Here is a 22,627-nt window from a genome sequence, read left to right as displayed (position 1 = left end):
ATGTAAGTATTTATATACTTACGAAATTATTATTATTTTTAACTTCATGAACAATACGAATATCGAATTTATAATTCATAAACTTTCATCCCGATTCATATTGCTAAATTCAGTTTTAATAAAATATATCGATACGATTGAGAGAATTGTATTGAAACTTGAATATTAATTTCGGATTAAAATTATCACTGCCATAAAAGTTTTCGAATCGTGTTATCAGCAGTAAGTATCATCAGATCAGAATAATTGTATTGCCTGATTCCATTATGATAACATAATCTGCAAAAGCAACCTTACGTTTAAACTATGAAATAATTCTTTGTGTCTTGTTATGTTTGGAGTCTAGATGAGTATACTTAATTTTGTTATAGAAAACTATATTTAAAATCGGTACTTATTGTATAAACAATAAAAAATCATATTGTATTTAGTATAAGTATTATGTACTTATCTAACTTTTTATTTATTAGATTGAATCTTCATTAGAGGAGTCATATGAGTGTCTTATAATATGATTATATGTATTTAAATGTGTAGAAATTGTGATTGTTAAAATTGTACTAACAAATTACGAAATAAATACTTATGAAGTGTGATTATGTGAATTTAATTTAACTAAATCCGTTATTGAAATTGGGGTAAGTATATTTATCTGTTCTTAAAATTTTTCAAAAAGTCTACTTACACCATTTATTATTAGATACATGAAAGAAACCTCCTCGAATGCTTAAGAATCGTAATACTTAAAAGGAGGCTTCAGCAACTAGCATTTAAGCATATTTTTGGTTTACGTAAATAAACAATTTTGAATTTTTTGATTTTTGAATGACTTTATACATGTATGTGGGCAGGGGCGTATTTAAATATTGCGCGCCCTGGGCTCCTGTAGTTTTCCGCCCCATCAAGGAATGAAAGAAGAAAAAAAAACCGACTTCAAAAAACCACCAAAAAGTAAGAAATAATTTAAGGTTTAGACCAATCCTAGGTGATAGTACAAATATACCTAAGCAGGTACTGTCACCTAGGATTGGTCTTAACCTTAAATTATTTCTTACTTTTTGGTGGGTTTTGAAGTCGGTTTTTTTTTTTTAATTATTATTTTATTTTATTATTTTTAGTTTATTTGCAATAATTATCAATACGAATCATTCAAGCCTAAACACGAGGTAGTTGCTATATACCGTTGAGGAGTTCCCTTGACTGCCGTCCGTTTCCATCATCAGATCAGCTCAAGGTCACCATCATATTTTTTTTGTTATAAGAACTATATTTACGTTCTAAGTTTCATTAGAATCGGTTGATAAGTGCCCAAAATGGAAATTTATACCCCTGTTTTACCCCTTTACCTTGTTTTTTGTTTTACCCTTGGGAGTGGAATAAAATTCGGAAAAAAATGGGACCACCCCTGAGCTCAACCCAATACATCAAAATGAATTTTCAAAATCGGTCCATACCATTTATGTTATGAGTAATTGGTGAACATACATAAAAAAACATACATACAGACGAATTGAGAACCTCCTCCTTTTTTCGAAGTCGGTTTAAATCAAAAAGAGCAGTCTAGTATGTGTATAGTACCTAGTACCTACCGACCTACATAATATGTATAAGAACATTGTGGTGATACAATGCGAGGAGAGCGGTGGTAGCTCAGTCGGGTAAGCGCCCGCTTCTCACGCCAGAGATGCGGGTTCGAATCCCGGCGCTGACATGTACCAATGAGTTCTTTTAACTTAAGTACAATGTATACCATCGCTCTTAGAGTGAAGGAAAACATCGTAAGGAAACCTGCATATCTAGATCTAGCAAATCTAGATATGTGAACCCACCAACCCGCAGTGGACCAGCGTGGTGGGAAAATGGTCCAAGCTTAGGAAGGCAGTTTAGACCTTGGGGATATGCACAACGGTTCCATTCGAGAGAGCCAGGTGCAGGTACTTACACCCCCACAGAGAATAGAATAGAATAGAATAGAATAGTATGTGGTCATACATTTGCATAAATAATGATATCTTCCGAAAAAAAAAGATTTTTCTGGATAGACGAGAACATTTTAGAACGTTTAGCTAAATAAACTTTGGCAACTGAGTGAGGCAATTTTTTTTTCTTTAGATTTCCTTAAAAAATACAGAGGCGGAAAAAATATGATTATTCCACCGGCACCCGTTCAGAAAAGAAGAGGCCGGCTTTCATACTTAAAAAATCCAGCACTGCTCGTCACCAAAATACCTCAAAGTGACCCTGGATAGATCTCTCACGTACAAAACCCACTGCCAAAACGCCAAGAAGAAAAGCTCCCGAAACAACCTTCTGCGACGGCTTACGTCTACCAGCTGGGGCGCCTCTCCGCAAGTTCTACGAATAAGTAGCTTAGCACTCTGCTTCTCAGCCGAATTTGCCTGCCCTATATGGGTAAGATTTCCATTCCTCAGAGCCAGAAGACAAAAGTCTTAAACCAGTGCGTCCTGCCAGTGATGACGTATGGTGCAGAGACGTGGACACTGACGGTAGGACTAATCTACCGATTTAAAGTCGCTCAGCTTGCTATGGAGACAGCTATGCTTGGGGTTTCTCTGCTGGATCATATCAGAAATGAGGTTATCTGTCAGAGGACTAAGGTTACCAACATAGCTGTCAAAATAAGCAAGCTGAAGTGGCAGTGGGCTGGTCATATCTGCCGAATAACCGATAATCGTTGGGGTAGACGAGTTCTCGAGTGGAGACCACGAACGAGGCAATCGCAGCGTTGGACGTCCTGCCCGCTGGACTGACGACCTTAGGAGGGTAGAGCCGGTATTGGTTGGATGAGGAAGGCCGAGGACCGAGTGTTGTGGCGCTCCTTGGATGATTATTGGCTGATGATGATATGGGCAAGGTCCGCGCATCCTAGAGAAGTAGATTTTGCTCTTAACGACACAGTTCGTATAGTAACGGGATGCCTCAAACCGACACCGCTCTACAAAGTCTACTCTCTGGCTGGGATAGCATCCCCTAGCATACGGCGAAAAGTGGCATGTTCTGTTGAGAAGGGCAAACAAGAATGCGACTCCAGACATACACTTTACTCACATACTGCCGCACCTTCCCGCCTTAAGAGCCGCAAAGCGTTCCTAAATAGTAAGGTGTCCTTAACGGATGAAAACCCACAAAACGCAAGGCTAAGGTTCTGGGAAGAAAAGAAGCCTCAGGATCCTTTCCTACCTCTTGAGGAAAAACTTGCTCCCGGTATCAGTCTCCCCTGGCACATTTCGAATACACTAAATCGGTTGCGAGCAGAGGTAGGCCGCTGCAAGGACAATCTTTGCAAGTGGGACTATACCGTTGGTACCAACCTATGCGACTGTGGTAGGTACCGCCCCCCTGACTATGGTACATTTACTCAAAAAAAAAAGACTATTCACCGGCCGGTTCAGAAAAGAGCGAAGGCGGCTTTCATAATTTAAATCATATTTCTTAAGACATGAAATCAACATTTGGAAAGATGGCTCAGGGCCGTTCTAGGCTTACGTCCTAAAATATTGTTCTGTACTTTTTTACTCCTCTAACCTAAAGCCCAAGGGCGGCCTGCCGGCCGCCCCTGGGCCGCCCTTCGGCGCCTTCCGCCCCGGGCTGTAGCCCTTTTAGCCCTAGGGTAAATACGCCCCTGTATGTGGGGTTTGGAACTCAAGAGGAAGTGTCTATGGTGAGGAATGACAGAGTGAGAAAAAAGGAAGAAGAGTGAAAGACGAAAGACGTGTACTTATTTGGATTTATTTTATAATAAAAGCATTGACATATATATTACTAGCGTAAGGACAGGGCCTCCAACTCAAAAAAATGGCACCCGCGCGTTGGCCCTAAAATCGTAATTTTAGGGCCAACGCTCCTCAGTCGACAGTTGTCTGTGGCCGAGAGATGTTCTTGTGAATCTTGTGATAAATATGTAGTTGTGTTGTGAAAGGCTGCAAAAACCATTATACGAAGGTCAAAAAGAAACATCGAATATCGTATCATCGGTAATTACCATTAAATTAAGTAATAAACACATTATAAAGTGATAATTATTTTACTACCAAAGTCTACAATGGCCGCGCACTGTAACCTTGTGCGGACGTCATTTTTTGTTGACTATCCTCCGAGAACATTTTCTTGTTGCACACACTTACGTTTTGGAGCGTGATTTTTAGTCCATTTGTACGGGACGCTCTACAGGTCTACAGCCCAAAACAGTTTTAATTTTAGTAGTTGAATTTGTCTTAAATTATTGATATGGCGCCTGCAAATAGTAAAATAATGTCCGGGATGGTAAATTATTAACGCACGTACAAGGTTACGTCGTCAATATAGTTGCTAGGCACTGACATAGTTCAAACAAATTATGACAGATAACAGTTATTTTGATTGTATGAAGAAGGTTTGAGTAAAATGTTCTGAAGGGCCTATCCTTCCTTTTGAAATCATTGAATAAAAGCCAATAAAATCTCAAAGCCAGTCGTTTCAATACCACATGTATTACGCATTTACTGATGTTGATGACATTGATGAGAACGGCGCACTATCGTTAGAGAGACTACACGACTGAAGTAGGGCTGTTAGTGAACGTGTGTGTATCTGTCTGTCACTGTATAAAATGTTTGAGAGGAGAGTTATTATTACAAAGAGGTATATTTTTGGAGATTGTATGGTATATTTTGTATAGGTTTCTACCAAAATAAACACGCTGCACATGTAGCTTTCGGCTTAGTATATCCTTTTTGCAACACCTGTATAAGTAACAACTCAAATAAAAATAAAAAGAGCAAAAAATGCGTGCCCGAATGCCACCCAACACCCCTCCACTCTATGCACAAATCATAACTAATCAATAAAATCAAGTCACATAAATAGCCTCAAGCACAAGTGCACAATCCGATTGATATCGCGAGCTCAATCAAAACAACTGACTATCCTGTTACATAATACAAACGGAGAAAATGCAACCGTTGCGGTCCGAGATACAGTTTAACTTTGCTTGGCTTTTTGGAAGTGGCTAGTGACGTAGCACACGTGTATGAAAAGAATCTTATGACTACAAGAATATACTGAATAGGTATTCTACAAAAAAACAAATACTTATATACGTTAATTGACGAAATCAATCCATTATAAGTATGGTGTTGCAAAAGTGGTATAATTAGAATACGTATATAAGACGAAACAGGCAGACACAGTCGTGATAGGTATTCTTTACCATGTTTAGAGGTTGCCGGAGATACCGAGAAACGGCCGTCGTTAGCGATTTTTAGATTAACTTCTAGATTCCAAGCACAAACAAGGGATTAGGAGGTAGGTTGTAAAGATTGGAATTAGCATGGCCTTGACAGTTTTTGGAAAAACGCTTTCAAACGAAAGTTATGATTTTATCCACTAGTTCTGCATATAATAACGCCTTAAGTATCTACCGATTGTTCGAAAAGCTGTTAACACCAAAAAGGATGCAAAAACTATCGATATTGACTCGAGCTCGAGCACATCCCTACGCCACAGTAATGAAATAAAAGCAGGCGCCTGACTGTCGCACAAACAAGGGGTAGTCTGGGTGGCTGCCAAAATTTTATACCAACGCAGTCCTACTTAGCCGCTTCTCCCCTCCAGCACCCTACAGCTTACTACTACAAGTATCCAGGAATGCCCGATTTAAGCTTTAAGCTGTTTCTGCTTTCTTTTTTTGGGGTCTAAGATTTAAAAATAGGGTGTTGTAAGTATGTAGTGATAACCTTAGACCATTACCTACCAAGAATATATGTTTTTTTGGTGTCTAAGATTGAAAAATGTGGTGTTGTTAGTATGTAGGGATATAGGGATAACCTTAGACATTTACCTACTAAAAATAAACTAAGTGTGTTTTATTTAAGCTAGATTCTAAGTTGACGTCAGTATTTTATTCATTCGATTCAAAGAACCAATTTACATTAGAGCATGTTTCATATAGCCAAGGTAACTCGTAAGTGGAAAATATTATGTCCCCATACATTCGATCTAAATAAAATCTGAGGGAATAGTTCTGTGGAAATCTAAATCTAGAAATAAAATTTGCCCGATCAGGTCATTAATAAAGCACAGTATACTTACTACAGGAAAGACATTTACAAGTTTCACGTTTCGTAGAAGAGGCATAACTTAAAAATCTGCGCCAAAACACCAAGCCTTTTTTGTGTGCTCATAGCACGCCTTTAAAATTTTACCACGTCTCGATAAAAGTTATGGGTGTGATATGCTTCGTCTTAAATATCATTTCAGAGAGTGACAGGATGAATTCTATTATTACAAAAATATTCTTGATCTCGACATTGTGAATTGACAACACTTCACACATCATCACTTCTTACATAGTTAATGATTATGACAAAAACTATGCGAAATAAAACGACACTCAATGATGATAATAAAATTGGTAAGTGCTACAAAGGTGCTACGCGCGCTACGCTGGATGTATCGGCTACGCGCTAAGTGCTACGCGGGCCTACGCAGCGCCTACGAAACGCTACGAAAATACATAGCAACTTAAAATTGTCTTTTTATCAGACTCGATAAGTAGTAATAAGAATGGCAATAAAGTATTTTCTTTGAAAACCGATTGAATAGCACATTATGATAGATAAATGCATGTTTCAAGAGAAATCGGTCATTAATTTTGTATCCTCAGAATCAATTACTTTGAGTTATTTTGAGTTAGATAATCGATAAAAGATTATGCAACGTCGACGCAGTTATTCAACCACTGACGTCCATAATCCGTAACACTAAACACTATATTGTTTCATAAATCCTGATCTTATTGATTCTAAACTGCAGAGTATAATGGGAAAGTTACCAAAAAATCTACATATCTTAGTCAATGTACCAGGACACCATAAAAGTATCACAGCATCTTCGCCCCTACAGCCGTGGCGGGTATAAAAGGCCGGATCGGAGCGGCGGTACGGCAGTATTCCCGCAGAGGTCGTCAGGAGCAGTCGCCACGATGGAGGGGTCAACGAACTTTTTACGCAACCCCGTAATGGGAAATGGGAATTTCCCAACTTGAAGTCTCGAGGTGAGTAAGCTTTTGGGTTTTTCGCGGTATGTGGTAGCGCTTATAGACAGAATATTATTTTGGGAACGGATTAAAAAAAATTGAACACTACCTAGTATTCTTAATAGTCCGACCAGTAAATCAAAGCAGCATTTGCTGACAGATAGAAGAAAAATTCTAAAACTAAACCAAAAATGCCTCTTTTGGTTATTCTAAGCTAAAAAATTATCTTTATTAGATAGCTTATTGCAACTATTTATTGGAGTGGTGTGTAAAGACACTTTTTCTAAAAATATAAATAATATTAAGCTACGTATTCTTCACTTATTTGTTAAAGTTGTTCGTATGCTAAGGTGGATCGCGTTGCCGGAGTACCCGTACACAACATGCATGCTGGTTTTACTAGCGTAACTCGTAAAATAAGTTATGCATTATTCAGGCAATTATAATTTTGACCCAAAATTCATATTAACATCATAATTCCTCAGCCGTAGAGAGATTTTTTAAGTAAAATAGGTTGTTGTTCAGTTTAAATGAGAATTTTTAATGTATTAGATTACATTATATACTTACCTATACAAACGTAAGTAAGGTGTAAGTTTATTTAAAATAAAAACACATACATACAGTTATTACTAACTGTAACATGTAATTACACATTCTAGCTAAAACTTTTGACCCACGTTGTTCAGAATGACTAGCGGAGTCACCCGCTTTTGACTTACTACCGTACCATTTTTAAAACACGCTGTATACAAATTAACCAAGCCCATATCAATGAAAAATTACCTTATATTATTCGTAATCGTCCTCAATTATATTTATAAGGGAAAAAGAGACACGTGCGAAACTTTTTCGTAAGCTTTTTCAGCGGCCTCCCACGCGCCTTCTGACCATTTTAGCTTTTATATAATGTGATGGAAATATGTTTATCATATTATAAATTATACTTGGCTTACTTTCTTGGTGGACCTTTTTGTCCGGACATTTCGCTTAGAAAGTTAATCCCTCCGGCCCAAAGATTTCCGGTTGCGAACTGGATTTAATACGTTATAAATATTATCTGATTTTTTTCAAAACACACTTTCTTAAAATTTTGCCTTTAATTCCTTGATGATTGTAAAATAGAGCAAAGTAATAATTACATAGTGATAAAAAACATTTTTACTGGGTGGGATTCACACCCAGGAACTTAGGCATAACAGTCAGTATATTACACACCGCTTATTAGCCATCCGGCGAGTCTGTACTAATAATTTTCACAAAATATTTTTTAACCTTCCAAAAAATACCTAAGCGTTAAGTAGGCATTAAATCGCTTTCTTTATGGAGTAGATCGATAACCCAGAAACAAGACTTAGCATAGGCTGAGTGGAGCACTAGCCCACTGCAATTACTGGAGCTCTATTCTGCACTACTACGCGTTTCCAAGGCGGTATTGGAATCACTGAGAAGTAACATATAAAGACCTTAGGCAGCGTTCCCACTACGCCGGACCGGCAGATCTGCCGCGCCGGTAAATCTGCCGGAAGAGCTAGTGGCTGTACAATTTATATGAAGCTATTCACACTATCCCGGGTCCGGCATTTTTGCCGAGCCCGGCATTTCTACCGAACGTTTTGTCACTACGAATTGCCGGTAGAACGACCGGGCCCGGAGTAATGTGAACGAGTTTGTGCCGGTATCTGTCCCCCCTCGCCCCGCTCGTGCTCCCCTCGCCCCTGGATGTAAAATGAAAAGAATGGAAAATCTTTCCCGTAAAATAGGGTGTACCCAATGTTTTCTTTTATTTTGCCTTCTATTAAGATACCACCACAACACAACAATTTCGTAGTCCATTGTGCGCGCAGGTCCAAATTCAACTGAGGACTGTCTGAATTTCTTCCGGGATCCGATGTAATGTGAACACTCTGTCCGGTGTCCGGTTTTCGGCAGATCTGCCGGTCCGGCGTAGTGGGAACGCTGCCTTAGCGTTGAAGTGTTTTCAAGGTGGTATTTATTTATTTATTTATATATGGCACATCAACAGTACATGTTACAATACACTGGTATTGGAAATGATGAGTAGTTACATAACAACCTTAGCATTAAAGTGATAAAGATGGGTTGTAATTCTGTTTTAATTAATTATAGAGTTAACATAGCCGCTTTGTCGGAATAAGTGCCTAATTATACACCCGTTCGGGCTAGTCAATGGCACACAGTTTCACCTTATTTTCATCTGTACCTAGGTATTAATGCCTAGTCTATTTTGTAATCTCAGATACTAAATTGACTGGTTCTGAACGGTTCATGAACAGTCGATCATTTAATCGCGAGACAATCTACTGTTGATGAACCGTTAAGAATCTGTCAATTTAGTGTCTGAGATCAAAAAACAGACTTGTCGTTTATTGTATAAAATAAATGCACCCGACTTTTGTAGATCTTAGGCCGGTTCTGAATACGTAACTCGAAGAAGATTCTCCTACCTTGGCTCAAAGTTTTCAAATAAGCGACTTTTTGAGCCGCTGAAGTTTGACGTTCACCAAGCGAAAGCAATCGACAAATGCATCTAGATTTCAGGTCAAATTATTTATGGCTTTAAATTGATATTTAATTGCTATTTATTTTACAAAATGTGTAAAACAAGTCGTGGACTACTTACCTACCATAAATCATCATCGTCATTAGTTATTGTCGATCACTGCTATACACAATAGGCCCTGAAGTACCTATTAGTCAACTTGGCTTAGGTCTTGAAAAATAAAGGTCATGGCTTGAATCTTCAGCAATGAAGCAGTCATCAAGGATACAGCATTAGCCTACAGGCCATACAGCTGTTTGTTCTCACATCAAGCATAGTTACAAAGAACATTTGCAATTATTACAATTACATTTACAAATATATAGTACTATATCTTACTAAGCAGTTGATTAAAATACTTTCTACCTATACTTATAAGTTCGAATATAGGCTTTCTGCATCGACATAATGTGGCTCTCAGCTGACTCAAATTATGATTAGTTAACGTTAGCTTTTTACACACTTCGTAACAAGAGGCGTTACATCATCAATCCCAGCTAAAAACAGAATCATCTCATAAAAAAAAACTCAAACTTTACTCCATATTGTATTATCTGTCCCACAAGTAGGAAGTTAAGTAGCATTAGTAAAGCGAAACAAGCAAAGTCTCAAGCCATGCATTTATGGTGCATTGTTCATGGGTCGATCCGACTGCGGTGCATAATTTAGCGGCCGGCCATGGGCGGGGGCCCGCACTGCCCGTCACACCCGGCCCGGCACACCCGGTCCGGCGCACCCGGGTTAAGCTGAGTACCAGCTTGGGTAATATTGTAGAGAGACTCGTGTCTCCGAAGACATCTGATGACGTCATCAGACCTCGCCAAACATTATATATCCAGTGATGTCCTGCAACTTGCAGTCATAGGTTCGACTGCTGATGTGGAAAGAGACAAGACATCGTGCGATGTCTTTTCGAAATCCGGTGAAACGGACCGCTCGGTATTTTTCCTCTAGTGGGTACAAGGCTTTAGCGTTAAGTAGGTTAGCTTATTGCTAGCTGTTAAATATTAATGTCTATCTACTTAATATGTGTTCGTATAGGTAGTAGATAAAGATAATACGGTTTCTGTTCAGAATTTCAAAAATGATTGTTAGTTAGCTGCGAATACGGATGTGGCATTGTGAACTTGATGAATCTGTTTTCAAATAAATACTGATTATAGTTTCTACTTATGTTTCAACATCGGACACACCTTGAAATAGTTGACATTATACGAGTATCATTATTACCAGCAGTCGTTTTAACACAGTTCAATGAAACACGGCTCGAGTGGACAACAGTTGTAGCCCTTTGATCTGCGTCGCTGACCCAGAAACTGCATCACCTAGGACCTATCACACCCTTCCGGCAAACATCCCTGGATCCAGTTCATAAATATAAATATGAATGTTGTATGTCTGTTTGTTGCAGGGACGCTGCAGCGAGGACACGCGAGCAACCGGCCCCGCGGTGGACGCGCTGTAGTCTGACACGACATACCTAATAATGTTAATCGATTCTTCTCTCTGGTAGGGGGTGCAGTGGTCGACGGTTTGATAGATCCAAGTTTTGATCATTTGTAAGAACTATCGGAGATAGGATTTGCTATTGTAATGCGGGAGTGCGCGGTCACCCCGCGCCGGGCGCGCGCGCTGCTCCTCCGGCCCGAGGCGCCGGGGGGGTGGCGCGCGAGCCCCGCGCGCGCAGCCCGCAGCCAGGCGCCCCCCCGCGCACCCCGCCGCCCCCCGCGCGCCCCGACACCACTGCAGCCGAGGGTCATTTCGCAGTAGGGACCGCAGGAGTAGGCACCCCACCCGCAGAGGCGATAGAGCAACAACAATCGTGTTTGATTCGCAGGTGAGACCTTGAACGGGCAGCGACTGATCGAGTTCCGGCTGGGGCACGAGGCGGCGGGCGCGCCGCTGCGCGTGGTCTCCGCCGAGCTGGTGGTGCGCGCCGAGACGCTGGCGGGGGGTGCGGGGGGCGCGCGGACCGCGGGCGGCGCCACGCTGTGGGCCTTCACCGTGCACAACGCGACGGTGGGCGCGCTGGCGGGCGCGGCGCGGCGGGTGGCGGCGCGCGCGTGGCAGCGCCTGGACGTGACGGCGGCGGCGCGGCGCTGGGCGGCGGGCGGCGCGGCGGACTGGCGCCTGCTGCTGGACTGCTCGGGCTGCGCGGGGCGCGTGCGGCTGCGGCTGGGCGGCGGGCAGGCGGCGCGCCCGCTGCTGCGGCTGCGCGTGCAGTCGCCGCCGCGCCGCCGCCGCCGCGCGCTGGACTGTGCGGGCGCGCCGCGCGGCCACTGCTGCCGACAGACCTACTACGTGAGCTTCCGTGAGCTCGGCTGGGACGACTGGATCGTGGCGCCGGAGGGCTACCACGCCAACTACTGCCGCGGCGCGTGTGCGCGCAGCCCCTTCGCCTTCGCCACGAACCACGCGCAGGTGGCGGAGGCGGCGCGCCTGCAGCTGGCCGCGTGCTGCGCGCCGCTGCGCTTCTCCGCGCTGTCGCTCATCTACTTCGGCGAGGACTCCAACATCATCAAGCGCGACCTGCCCGAGATGGTGGTGGAGGAGTGCGGCTGCCCCTAGCCGCCTCCGCCCCGCCCGCCCCGCCGCCGCCGCCGCTCCGCTCCGCTCCGCCAGCGCTCGCTACCCTGATCGCGGTGCGCTTCTGCCGCTCTCCAAACCGAGTTATCCGAATCGATTATAACTAATATTCTCGACTTGTGTAATATTTTGTTCTCGCGTTCAAAAGACTCTATAACCTAAATCGAATAATAAATAAATAATTTAATACGCTGTTTTATTTCACCGTTTTGGTGATCGCTTGTAATTATTGTAAACTGTATTATAATAATTATTATGATAATAAATCAACTTTTTCATAATTATTACAACTGCTTTCATTTATGATCCTACAGGTCCCATAACTGATTAATGTGCAATCGGGGAATCGGCTGAGCAAATCCTAACTTTAAACTTAAAACCGCCTTGGAGCCTGCCTGAAGTGTTCACTACAAACACTGAAGCTCGGACTACATGTTTGGCAATGGATACCTACTTACTTACTGTTTTTAAATCAGACGCATGATTTCCCCGATGGTACCATTTCTACAGATAATCTTTAATCATTTTTCACAACTTTTCAAAGACCTCTAATATTAAGGTCATGCTTGAAAAATATAACTTAATATAATGATTCTTGATGAAATAAAGTTAATTTTAGACCTCCCTCATTGGTATTCTCAGCTTCTTCGCTGCTTATTATTGGTATCGAGTAACGGATTACGGAAGTTAAACTGATAATTAAATTTTGATCGTACTTTTTAGTGGGTGGTGAACTTAGACAAGTAAACCACGTGGTTGACATATCTCTGGTGGTGAACTGACGATTAGATACTTAAAAAATATAGTATGTTGCATAAATTAATACATATTTGGCCGGTAATCTTTACTTTATCTTCACACCTAACATTAAGCTCTGACCACAAAGCAAATACATCTTTGTGGCTCTGACATACATTCCGTTCTTAACAAAATTTTTCAGACTCTGAAGTTTTTATTATGTGTTTAGCTTGGTGATGCCACGAATAGTGATTTGGCCGAATACCGAATACCGAATATTCGGCCGACACTCTCAGCCGAATACCGAATATTCGGCAGGTGATCCAGTACAATTGAATAAGTTAAAGTTTTATTTAAAGAGTGTTCTTCTTAATCTTACGGCAGATCCGTATAACTGGTTGACCACCAGTTGTATCAACTCGAATCAGTAGCCAAACCTTATATTTTTGTTAAAAAATAACTGTCTCTCTAGTTTAGCTGTGTAAGGACTAAAATAGGCTTTTTTCGATCTTTTCCTACAAAATGGCTACTCTAGCTTTCGAAAAATAATTTTCGAAGCGCTAAGTCTCTTTCTCCTAGTTTTTAGCGTACTGATAGCATAACAGTTCCGCTCGTTAGTTTTTTTGTCTAGATAGAGCAACCCACGGGTGTACTAAGTGAATTTGTGCGAACTGCGAGGCTGCGAGGGGCCTTTGGAATGTCAACGTGCTTCGTGAATATTCTATTTATTTCCGGTTCTAGTAAATCATATTGTGAGCCGCATGCATTGGACATTTGCAAGTCATGGTCAACGGTGCAATGGATTGGTATGTAAATTTTATCACTTTCTACTTAGTACAGTTTTTACAAAAGTAACTAGGTATGATAGGTATGACTGTATATATACCCAGAGGACAATATGATGTTGCAAAGATGGTACGTACCTACGTACCTATGCCTATTTTATGTATATGTGGTCTGTGAAAGTTCTGTTTCACCACCGTGAGGTCCCGGGTTGAGTCCCTGGGTTGGACACTTTGAAGACGGTTGTTACCAAGTTTGGTTAGGTCAGGACATAAAAGGCTGATTTATTAAAGTATTTTATGATTTTGTGGCCAAAGGACTTACGGAAACCAACTGTATAATACGAATAATGCCAACAATGGATCATGACTGACTTTATCTGATTAATTTGGCAATTAACTTGGCTTGGCACAACACCAAAACATTCTATTGCAATTTGCAACTAAGTTGTATAGGCGAGGGATTTCAGAATTCGCCAACGCAAGCTAACTTTATTAGCAGAATGGGAGCCGGTCAAAATTTGTTACGAAAGGAATCGCGTAAGACCTAGTTTATAGGTAGATAAGCACAGGCAACACGAAAGACCTAGTAAGACTAGGTCAGTCATTGAAGATTTAACATGGAAGGTACAGCTTGTTTATATATGGTAGGTAGGTAGTACCTACAAGTCAAGTTAGCGGAACGATGAGTGAGGTCAAGCTACACAATAGTTTAGCTATCCTAACCTAACCTACCAATAAGTACCTAAATAATTCTCGATAAAGATAAATGCTCACTTACTTATAAAAACGTTTGTTTGCATCGCCAGGTACAGGTAAAAGTTTCCTACAACATTGTAAACATTGTTAAGAACCTTTTAATTTTCATCAGCTATCGTGTTTAGCCCATGGTATCTGCATAGGTTGTGAGCCGGATTGCCATAATATCTATTAACTACACTATGGTACTCGTAGGTGTTTATGTTTATACTTTTTTTTTATTTTTAGGGATATTTCTAGGCTATCCCTATCCCTAGAGTGCCCTAGACGTACCCAATAATGGCAATTATCTATGTTCTAATAAATATTCCTCAAAACTTTCGAATAATTATGTATTTTTTTATAGTTATTAAGTATACCTACTTTTTTAATTTTGAATTTGATAGGTAGGTACCATGTAGATACGTACTGTGTGGGTGTTTTTATCATCTTATGAATAAGTCTCTTAGATCCTACAAACTTTGTATTCAGATAAGGCCATTTGATTATTCTCCGAGGGTTTCTATTTAAATACTTTTAGTTCTTAAACAATGTTTTACTTGGATCACTTGAATAACCCCTAACCTCTAATCGAGGCTATAATAATAAGTCCATTTCATTTACAAATTATTTCTATAAGCACCTGAGTACTTATCTATAAATGGGCATATGTTATGTTCTGTTAAATAAGGTTCTACCTTTACAAGTTACAAGTTATGCGAAACGAGTTTTGGGCAATAAAGATTAGGCGAGATGAGGGGAACCCGTTAAATAATTCCTGAAATGCTGATAAACGCATACCTACATTAGATTGATAGGTACCTAACCTATCTTCTGCCGCTGAAAATGTAAGAATTTAGTCATTTCATAGCACTAATCATGTGACATCCGTAATACCTAATAAATACGACTTTACCCCTATTATTTACTTTTATATATTTTTTAACTTGAAACAAAAGGTGTAGAGTATAGAATCCTACAAAGCTACATGTGCACCGGCGCCGGTTGTCGTTATCTTTTCGGAGAGCAGTCGCACAGAACAGAATGCTGCGTGCGATCGATGACCGCGGCAGACTCGCCGGCGCCGGTGGCGGGAGATTCTGGACCTCCTCACGGTTCTAGTGCCTTTTGAGACCCAGAGACCAAAAAAATCACAACTTTGTCTTTTGTCTGAACCACTGTCGTGGGTCTCCCTATATGTCAACGTACCAACAGATACATAAGGATACAAACACTAAAATACCCCTACCTAGATAACTCTTATTTTAAGTAGGTAAAGTACATCAATAAGCTGTTGAAGCATTGTAACTCACTACACTGTGAGAGAGAGAGAGATTTACATCAATCCGTTCACCGATTAGAAGGCAAAGAATTGAAACAATACTTACTTAATAATATTGGCGTAAAGTTTACATTTCTCATAATATTATTATCTATGGTAAGTACTAACTTAGTACTTTACTCTTTCATAGCTTTCACATAACCCCTACCTACTCTGCAAAGTGTCATAAGTCATACCAGAGAATATTCAGATAACAATCTTCCAGAATATCCCTCACGTGGGGCGCGGGTGCGTGCAATCAATGGGCGCGACAGACGGACCGGCGCCGCGTCCCGCCTTTGTAACCACTGTAACTTTCAGCGGGACTATTCTGTAGAGCTTCAGCAGAGCTGTTAAATATTCTACTATGGTTGTTGGTTACTACTAACTACGCTTTTTATGAAAGTTGGTTTGCAGGAAGCTGATACCCGGGAGTTACACATAGGCTATACATATTTGCGCCCGAAATTCCCATGAGAAAACATTGAAACTCGTAAGAAAAAAAAATTAAACGATACAAACTGGAACAAAATACGCTGGCATTGTTTATGATTATCACAAGAAATAGATGGCGCTTAGAGACTTCAGTCGCTTCACAATCATTTAGAAACACAATGTGATGTGAACCACCCGGGAATCGAATGTTGGGCCTACTATTATAGTTAATCTTTCTTAGTCTAGTTACATACATTACTAATAATGAATAGTAGGCAAAGAATTGTTTCAGTAACAACGTTGAACCCTCAACGCCCTTGCCTTCGCCCACGCCCGTGAAAGTTTCAGAGGGGGTCACTCTAGTCTAGGAAAATCGAAGTTTCGGAGAGCTGCTACGCTAACGGCTAACCAACAAGCTCTCGTTGCATTAAGGCCTTGTTTCACAATGTCTGGTTAGTGGCTACCTGTGAGATAAAGTACTTTTTGTCACTCTCTGTTATTATTTTTTTGACAGTGACAGCATGTATTTTATCTCACAGGTAGCCACTAACCAGACATTGAAACAGGGCCTAAATGTACCGAGTACATGACAGCACTCATTCGTTTTTTCTTAAGCTAGAGTAACCGCATAGAATGACATAGCTCATTGAGGTATTGGAAGCTGGCGTAGGTGCAGTACTCAACAGGAAATGAATAAAACTTTTTGTTCAAAGGTTTAGTGCCAATTTCTCCATTCTCGGTTAGCATAACCAGGGAGTAGTTGTCTTCAAAAACCCCTGGAAAGCAATTTATACAATCTTGATTATTCTGTTCTTTTTACCTTAGTTATTATAAGGCATGTACTTTATAATTTAATAATAAGCTCACACTACTACACAAATCTCACACACCACTCAAACTCATACCTTAGTAAATGTTTAATAAAGCATAGTCACTTGCTGGATTGCCCTCTATACACCCCATTAGCAACGAAATGTACCTACTTGCTACTTTATCATACTTATACATATACCTACCAAATTATACCATGTACGCATATACTTATTTCTTTTACTTTTTTTTTTCTAAAATATAATGGAGCACAACCTTAGTAAAATAATAACCGAAATTGACAACTTCGCGGTATCTAAACCGTTTAAATGCAGTCCGGAGGACTGTAAAACATATCTTAGTAATAATAAACATGTTAACGTAATTACACAAAACATTCGTAGTATTTCATGCAATATTGATGGTTTTGCCATATTTTTAAACAGCCTTAAAGTCAACATAGATGTTATCGTGCTGACAGAATGCTGGCTAAATTGCCCATCTAATCAAATAATACCAAATATTGAGGGTTACAACCAGATAGCAACAAACAATAATAATAACAAAAATGAAGGGATCGTCGTGTACATAAAGGATGACCTAATTTCAACAAGCTATGAACCCATCTTTTCAAACGGTAATTGCCTCATTACAATACTCAATAATGAAACTGCTATCCTGTCTATTTATCGGTCACCTTCCTATAAAAAAACAGATATATTCATTGAATCCCTAAATAACACCCTACAAAACCTTAGTATGTATAAAAACATTGTTTTAATTGGAGATATAAATATTAACATAGAACAAACTTCAGCCGATACAAATGCTCAATCTTATCTGGATCTTCTAGCATATCATGGATTACTACCAGCTCACACATTTCCCACCCGTAAGAAATCGTGTCTCGATCACATCATGCTGAAAACAGTCTACCAGTCAACTACCTTAGTTATTAATCACAGCTTAACAGACCACGAACCTGCACTACTATCACTAGATTTAAAGCAACACACAACTCAAAACTTATCCATCACTAAGGTTAATCTCGAAGGTGTCACTGAAGATATAAAAAAAACAGATTTTCAGCTTATATTTAAATGTGTTGACTGCAATGCGGCTACAGACCTACTTACATCCATAATCATGAGCATCATACAAAAAAATTCTAAAACAATAAATATACCTAAAAGACGCGTCACATTGAAACCATGGGTCACCCCTGGTCTCTTAAAGTGCATGAAAAACCGCGATCGTATGCACAAGCAGCTTAAAACGAACCCAAATAACTTGACCTTAGCAACAACTTACCGTCGATATCGCAACTTTTGTAACAACCTCTTAAAAAAACTTAAAAGGCATTTTGAACGTTCCGAACTTGATAAAGCAAGCAAAACCAATATAAAACAAACCTGGGAGATAATTAATAATATAACTCAGTATAAAAAACGTAAAACCTCACCCCAGAATCTGTTACACTCAACAACTACTCCTAAAATTGCAGTAAATAATGCTAATAAATATTTCGCACAGGTGGGTGAAAAACTTGCAGCTCAAATCATAGACAAGCGTAAGAGAGATAAAGACACGCCTTCAGCAACAAAAGTTTCAAAACAAACAAAACACTCATTTGTATTATTAGAGACAGACATTACAGAAATAATAACGATTATTAAATGTTTAAAAAATACTAATTCTTGTGGCTGGGATCTAATCTCCGCAAAAATACTAAAACAAAACATTCACACCCTTGCTGCATTGTTAACGCATATTTGCAATTTGTCAATAAAATCAGGGGAATTTCCGAACGCGTTCAAAAAATCTATAATAACACCTATACATAAATCTGGGGACCAACATAACATAAATAACTACAGACCAATCTCAATATTGCCTACCTTATCCAAAATTCTAGAGCGTGTAATAAATAAGCAACTTACTAAATACCTAGAGTCATTCCAAATTCTATCAGAAAACCAATATGGCTTCCGAAGCGGCAGATCCACCGCTGACGCCGTTTCAAAAATTACCGATTCTTTGGTGGCAAGTCTGGACAGTGGTGAAAAATGTATTGCTGTATTCCTGGACCTCCGTAAAGCTTTCGATACCTTATCGATACCTATCCTGCTAAAAAAACTAGAGAACATTGGAATACGAGGACAACCGCTGAAATTGCTGTCCGACTATCTCAAAAACAGAAGTCAATCTGTCAAAGTCTCTGATACAGTAAGCGACTCTCTGCCAGTAAATTACGGTGCTCCCCAAGGCAGTGTACTAGCTCCGACACTATTTTTGGCATATATAAACGATCTGTGTGATTTGGAACTTGCAAATGGACAAGTCGTTTCTTTTGCTGATGACACAGCACTTCTATTCAAAGGTGTCAACTGGAGAGATGCGTTTGATTATGCCCAACGTGGAGTAGATAAGGTTATAAAATGGCTAGGCAACAACCTTCTCAGTCTAAACGAAGAAAAAACAAAATATATAACTTTCTCTATCACAGAGAGATCGCAGCCCCCAAACAATGATTACAACATAACCGTGCTCTCTAGCTCTTGCCAAAATCACCCTTCACCTGAATGCATTAACCTAGAAAGAGTTAAATCTATTAAATATCTCGGTGTGATAATAGATAATAAACTAAATTTCCGGGATCACATAGCGGCATTGTCAAATCGTACTCGAAAGCTAATGGTTATTTTTAAAAAACTACGAAATATCGCAGAACCTAATCACATTAGGCTAGTATATTTGTCTTTATGCCAGTCAATACTGACTTACTGCATTGAAGTATGGGGTGGAGCGGCCCAAACTCACCTGATGCGACTCGAGCGCGCCCAGCGAGCTCTGCTCAAGGTGGCGCACTTCCTGCCAGTGCTGCACCCTACTTCACAGCTCTACAATAAGGTCCAAGTCCTCAGTGTTAGAAAACTGTATGTTCTGAGTATTATTATGAGCCAACATAAAAAACAAACTGACGTCTTTAATCTGAAAGAGAAGCGGCGGAAAGATCTCGTTTTTAACGTTAAAAGGTGTAACACTGTGTTTGCACAAAGATTCAAAACATTTTTGGGCGCTCACGTGTATAACAAAGTAAATAAAACATTAGAAATTTATAATCAGAACCACCTAGACTGCAAAAGAACTGTTACCAAGTACCTTTTGGAAATCGGGCAAGGAGACACAGAAAATCTACTATATACAACAAAATAGCAAGTGATCTATAACATCACAATACACACACACACACACACACACACACGCACACACGCACACACACACACACACACACACACACACACACACACACACACGCACACACACACACACACACACACACACACACGCACACACACGCACGCACGCACACACACACACACACACGCCTACATACATCTCTCAATAAACTAAGCTTACTTATTATATTTAACTTAACTTCTAATAAAATGAATAAATGTAAGTAATATACTAAGGGTGGATTCGTCCAAATCACCCAATCCGTCGTATTAGCTACTTATCTTGGTTTCAGGTTTGGTAGGGTGCAAAATCTGCTTACTCCCGAGTAACTGGTAGTTTACTCTTGAATAAAAGTTACTCGAGCTTGGTCGAATCCACCCTAAGACGGATGTCACTGAGCACTATAAGTATAACGTTTTTATTGGCAAAATATTATAAGGCTTACCTTTTAATTTTGTGAAACCGTTATATGGGGCACCAGCAGCTGTAACACAGGTTACCACCTAGCGCGGTTGCTGGAAGCTACATGTCAATGAAGATTACAGCCTATTGTCATTCATATTTTATTGTAAAATAATTTGTAAGTTGTACTCTGTATCTTACCTTTTTTCTTTTGTGAATAAATACAATACAATACAATACAACTTTCAAAAAAAAATTATAAATCAATCCCTGTCGGTTAGATAACCGACAATGGAGAAATTGGCACTTTGTGCCCTATTGGACGGTACTAGCCGTTCAATGGAGCACTGTATTTTTACTATTTTTAGCTAGTAGAGTTAGCTGCGATACCCTGGATTAACACATATGCCACTTTTTATCGCGGTATTCCCACGGGTAAACTTTTAAATAATAATAAATATTTATTTTCAGACCACATAGTCCATAGTAAGTGTTAGTAACAATGAATTTAAAGGCGAAGCGAAGCTCGCGGGCACAGCTAGTGACTTAATAAGTCTAGTAAAAAGTTTATAGTTAGTTATTGCATAAATGTGCTGTATAAATTATTACAAGTACTTACGTACAAGATATAAAAGAGTATAGGTATAAGATTGTTTCATTTATGAAGCCTTTCCCAGCATACTTTATAAGAATGTGACTGTAATTTTTTTTAAAACTCTCTTCCATCCAAAGGTTGTCTGGTAGAGATTGCTAAAAGCAATAAGGCCGCCTTTTTGTACTGTTTTTATTTTTAAGTTTTTATTTTGTATGTTGTTCTATTTTGGTGCAAATAAAGAATATTGTATTGTAAATAACCAAAAAGCGTATTCTTGAGATCGATAGTACAATGTACCAAAGTTTACTCAGACTATCAATCATAAGACCTCTGGCGCCAGTCTGACTGTCTCTTCCAATCGTAAACAGTATTCTTTTATTACTTCCTATACCTATTCCTGTGCACTCTACGTTTCTAAAGCGACAATGATTTAGACCGGTACGACAGGACTTGGAGTATGAAAAATTTAACATGTTCCTGACGTTTGCTGGAAAGCCAAAGCAAAACCATAATAATTTGATACCGCTTATATTAGGTGTGAGGATTAAACTAATAAGCCGGTTAAACCACAAGTTAAACCGTAGATTTTATAGGAATGCGCGGTTAATGTTAGGAATACCGAACACTTCTTACAATTTGAAAATAAATAGGACAAAGACGATTTAGCTTCTGCCTCTATGGTACTACACTCACGGACAATGAAAAGGTTCCATTCAGAAAAGCACTAAATTACTACTAAACGGTAAAGCCTGCCAATTTTGAAGTATATTTATCAGGGTATCAGGATATTACTAACTAGAAAAGGTAATATTCTGTTCAAATTATAAATTAAATGTTTGAAAAAATAGGGGTCGTTTGGTGTCGGTATTTTGTGAGTGAAACTTTTTCATTGCCCGGTGAGTGTATATTCATGTTAAAGTGAAAGGACACTCTGGAAAATAGTTTCTAGCTTAGATTAGCTTCGAATTCACCTCGCTATAAAAATGCAGCAACGACGCCACGCTGTCCCGAATAAGGCACCAAACAGCCCACTCGTTTAATGTTGGTGGGATGATGCAGTGCAAATCTAAACTTACAGCTCGTCTATAAAATCATGTATGTATAACTAAGTAGGTACTTCCCTTGGTTAGGGGAAGACGTGGTACAGTGGTTAGTTTTGACTTTGATGTCTTGTAGATCCTAAATTAGTGGTAAATTTTTCATTGGACGCGACTATATTATAAACTAATTGGCTACTACTAGACTTAAAATAGAACAAGTGTCCTAAGTCCTATGATCCTATATTTATTTATATCTTCGCCCTACACGCGGTGTCTGCCACAGTGTCACGCCTGAAAAAGAATTACACCTGATACTTATCTAGTGCTTAATTTAGGATTAT

The 22,627-nt window shown here is 39.7% G+C and overlaps 1 protein-coding gene across 1 annotated transcript; it reads left to right on the top strand.

Moving 5' to 3' along the window:
- The first annotated feature begins 6,898 nt into the window (after nt 1-6,898).
- Nucleotides 6,899-12,469, top strand: LOC119692761 (inhibin beta chain). The gene is made up of 3 exons (XM_048627461.1): nt 6,899-7,054; nt 11,011-11,060; nt 11,437-12,469. Exons 1-3 carry the CDS (start codon nt 7,026-7,028, stop codon nt 12,165-12,167), a joined length of 810 nt encoding a protein of 269 aa, XP_048483418.1. The 5' UTR covers nt 6,899-7,025; the 3' UTR covers nt 12,168-12,469.
- Nucleotides 12,470-22,627: the final 10,158 nt, after the last annotated feature.

The sequence above is a fragment of the Plutella xylostella genome, chromosome 18 (assembly GCF_932276165.1).
Source record: "Plutella xylostella chromosome 18, ilPluXylo3.1, whole genome shotgun sequence".
NCBI classification, from domain to species: domain Eukaryota; kingdom Metazoa; phylum Arthropoda; class Insecta; order Lepidoptera; family Plutellidae; genus Plutella; species Plutella xylostella.
The sequence above is the reverse complement of the archived record's forward strand: the minus strand, read 5'-3'. Positions and strand labels throughout refer to the sequence as shown.

What these genes read in the sequence shown, in the direction of transcription:
- LOC119692761 (XM_048627461.1), top strand. Translation starts at nt 7,026, where the DNA reads ATGGGAATTTCCCAACTTGAAGTCTCGAG. An exon ending in TCCCAACTTGAAGTCTCGAG is followed by an intron (nt 7,055 to 11,010) that starts GTGAGTAAGCTT and finishes TGTTTGTTGCAG; the next exon opens with GGACGCTGCAGCGAGGACAC. An exon ending in GGCCCCGCGGTGGACGCGCT is followed by an intron (nt 11,061 to 11,436) that starts GTAGTCTGACAC and finishes TTTGATTCGCAG; the next exon opens with GTGAGACCTTGAACGGGCAG.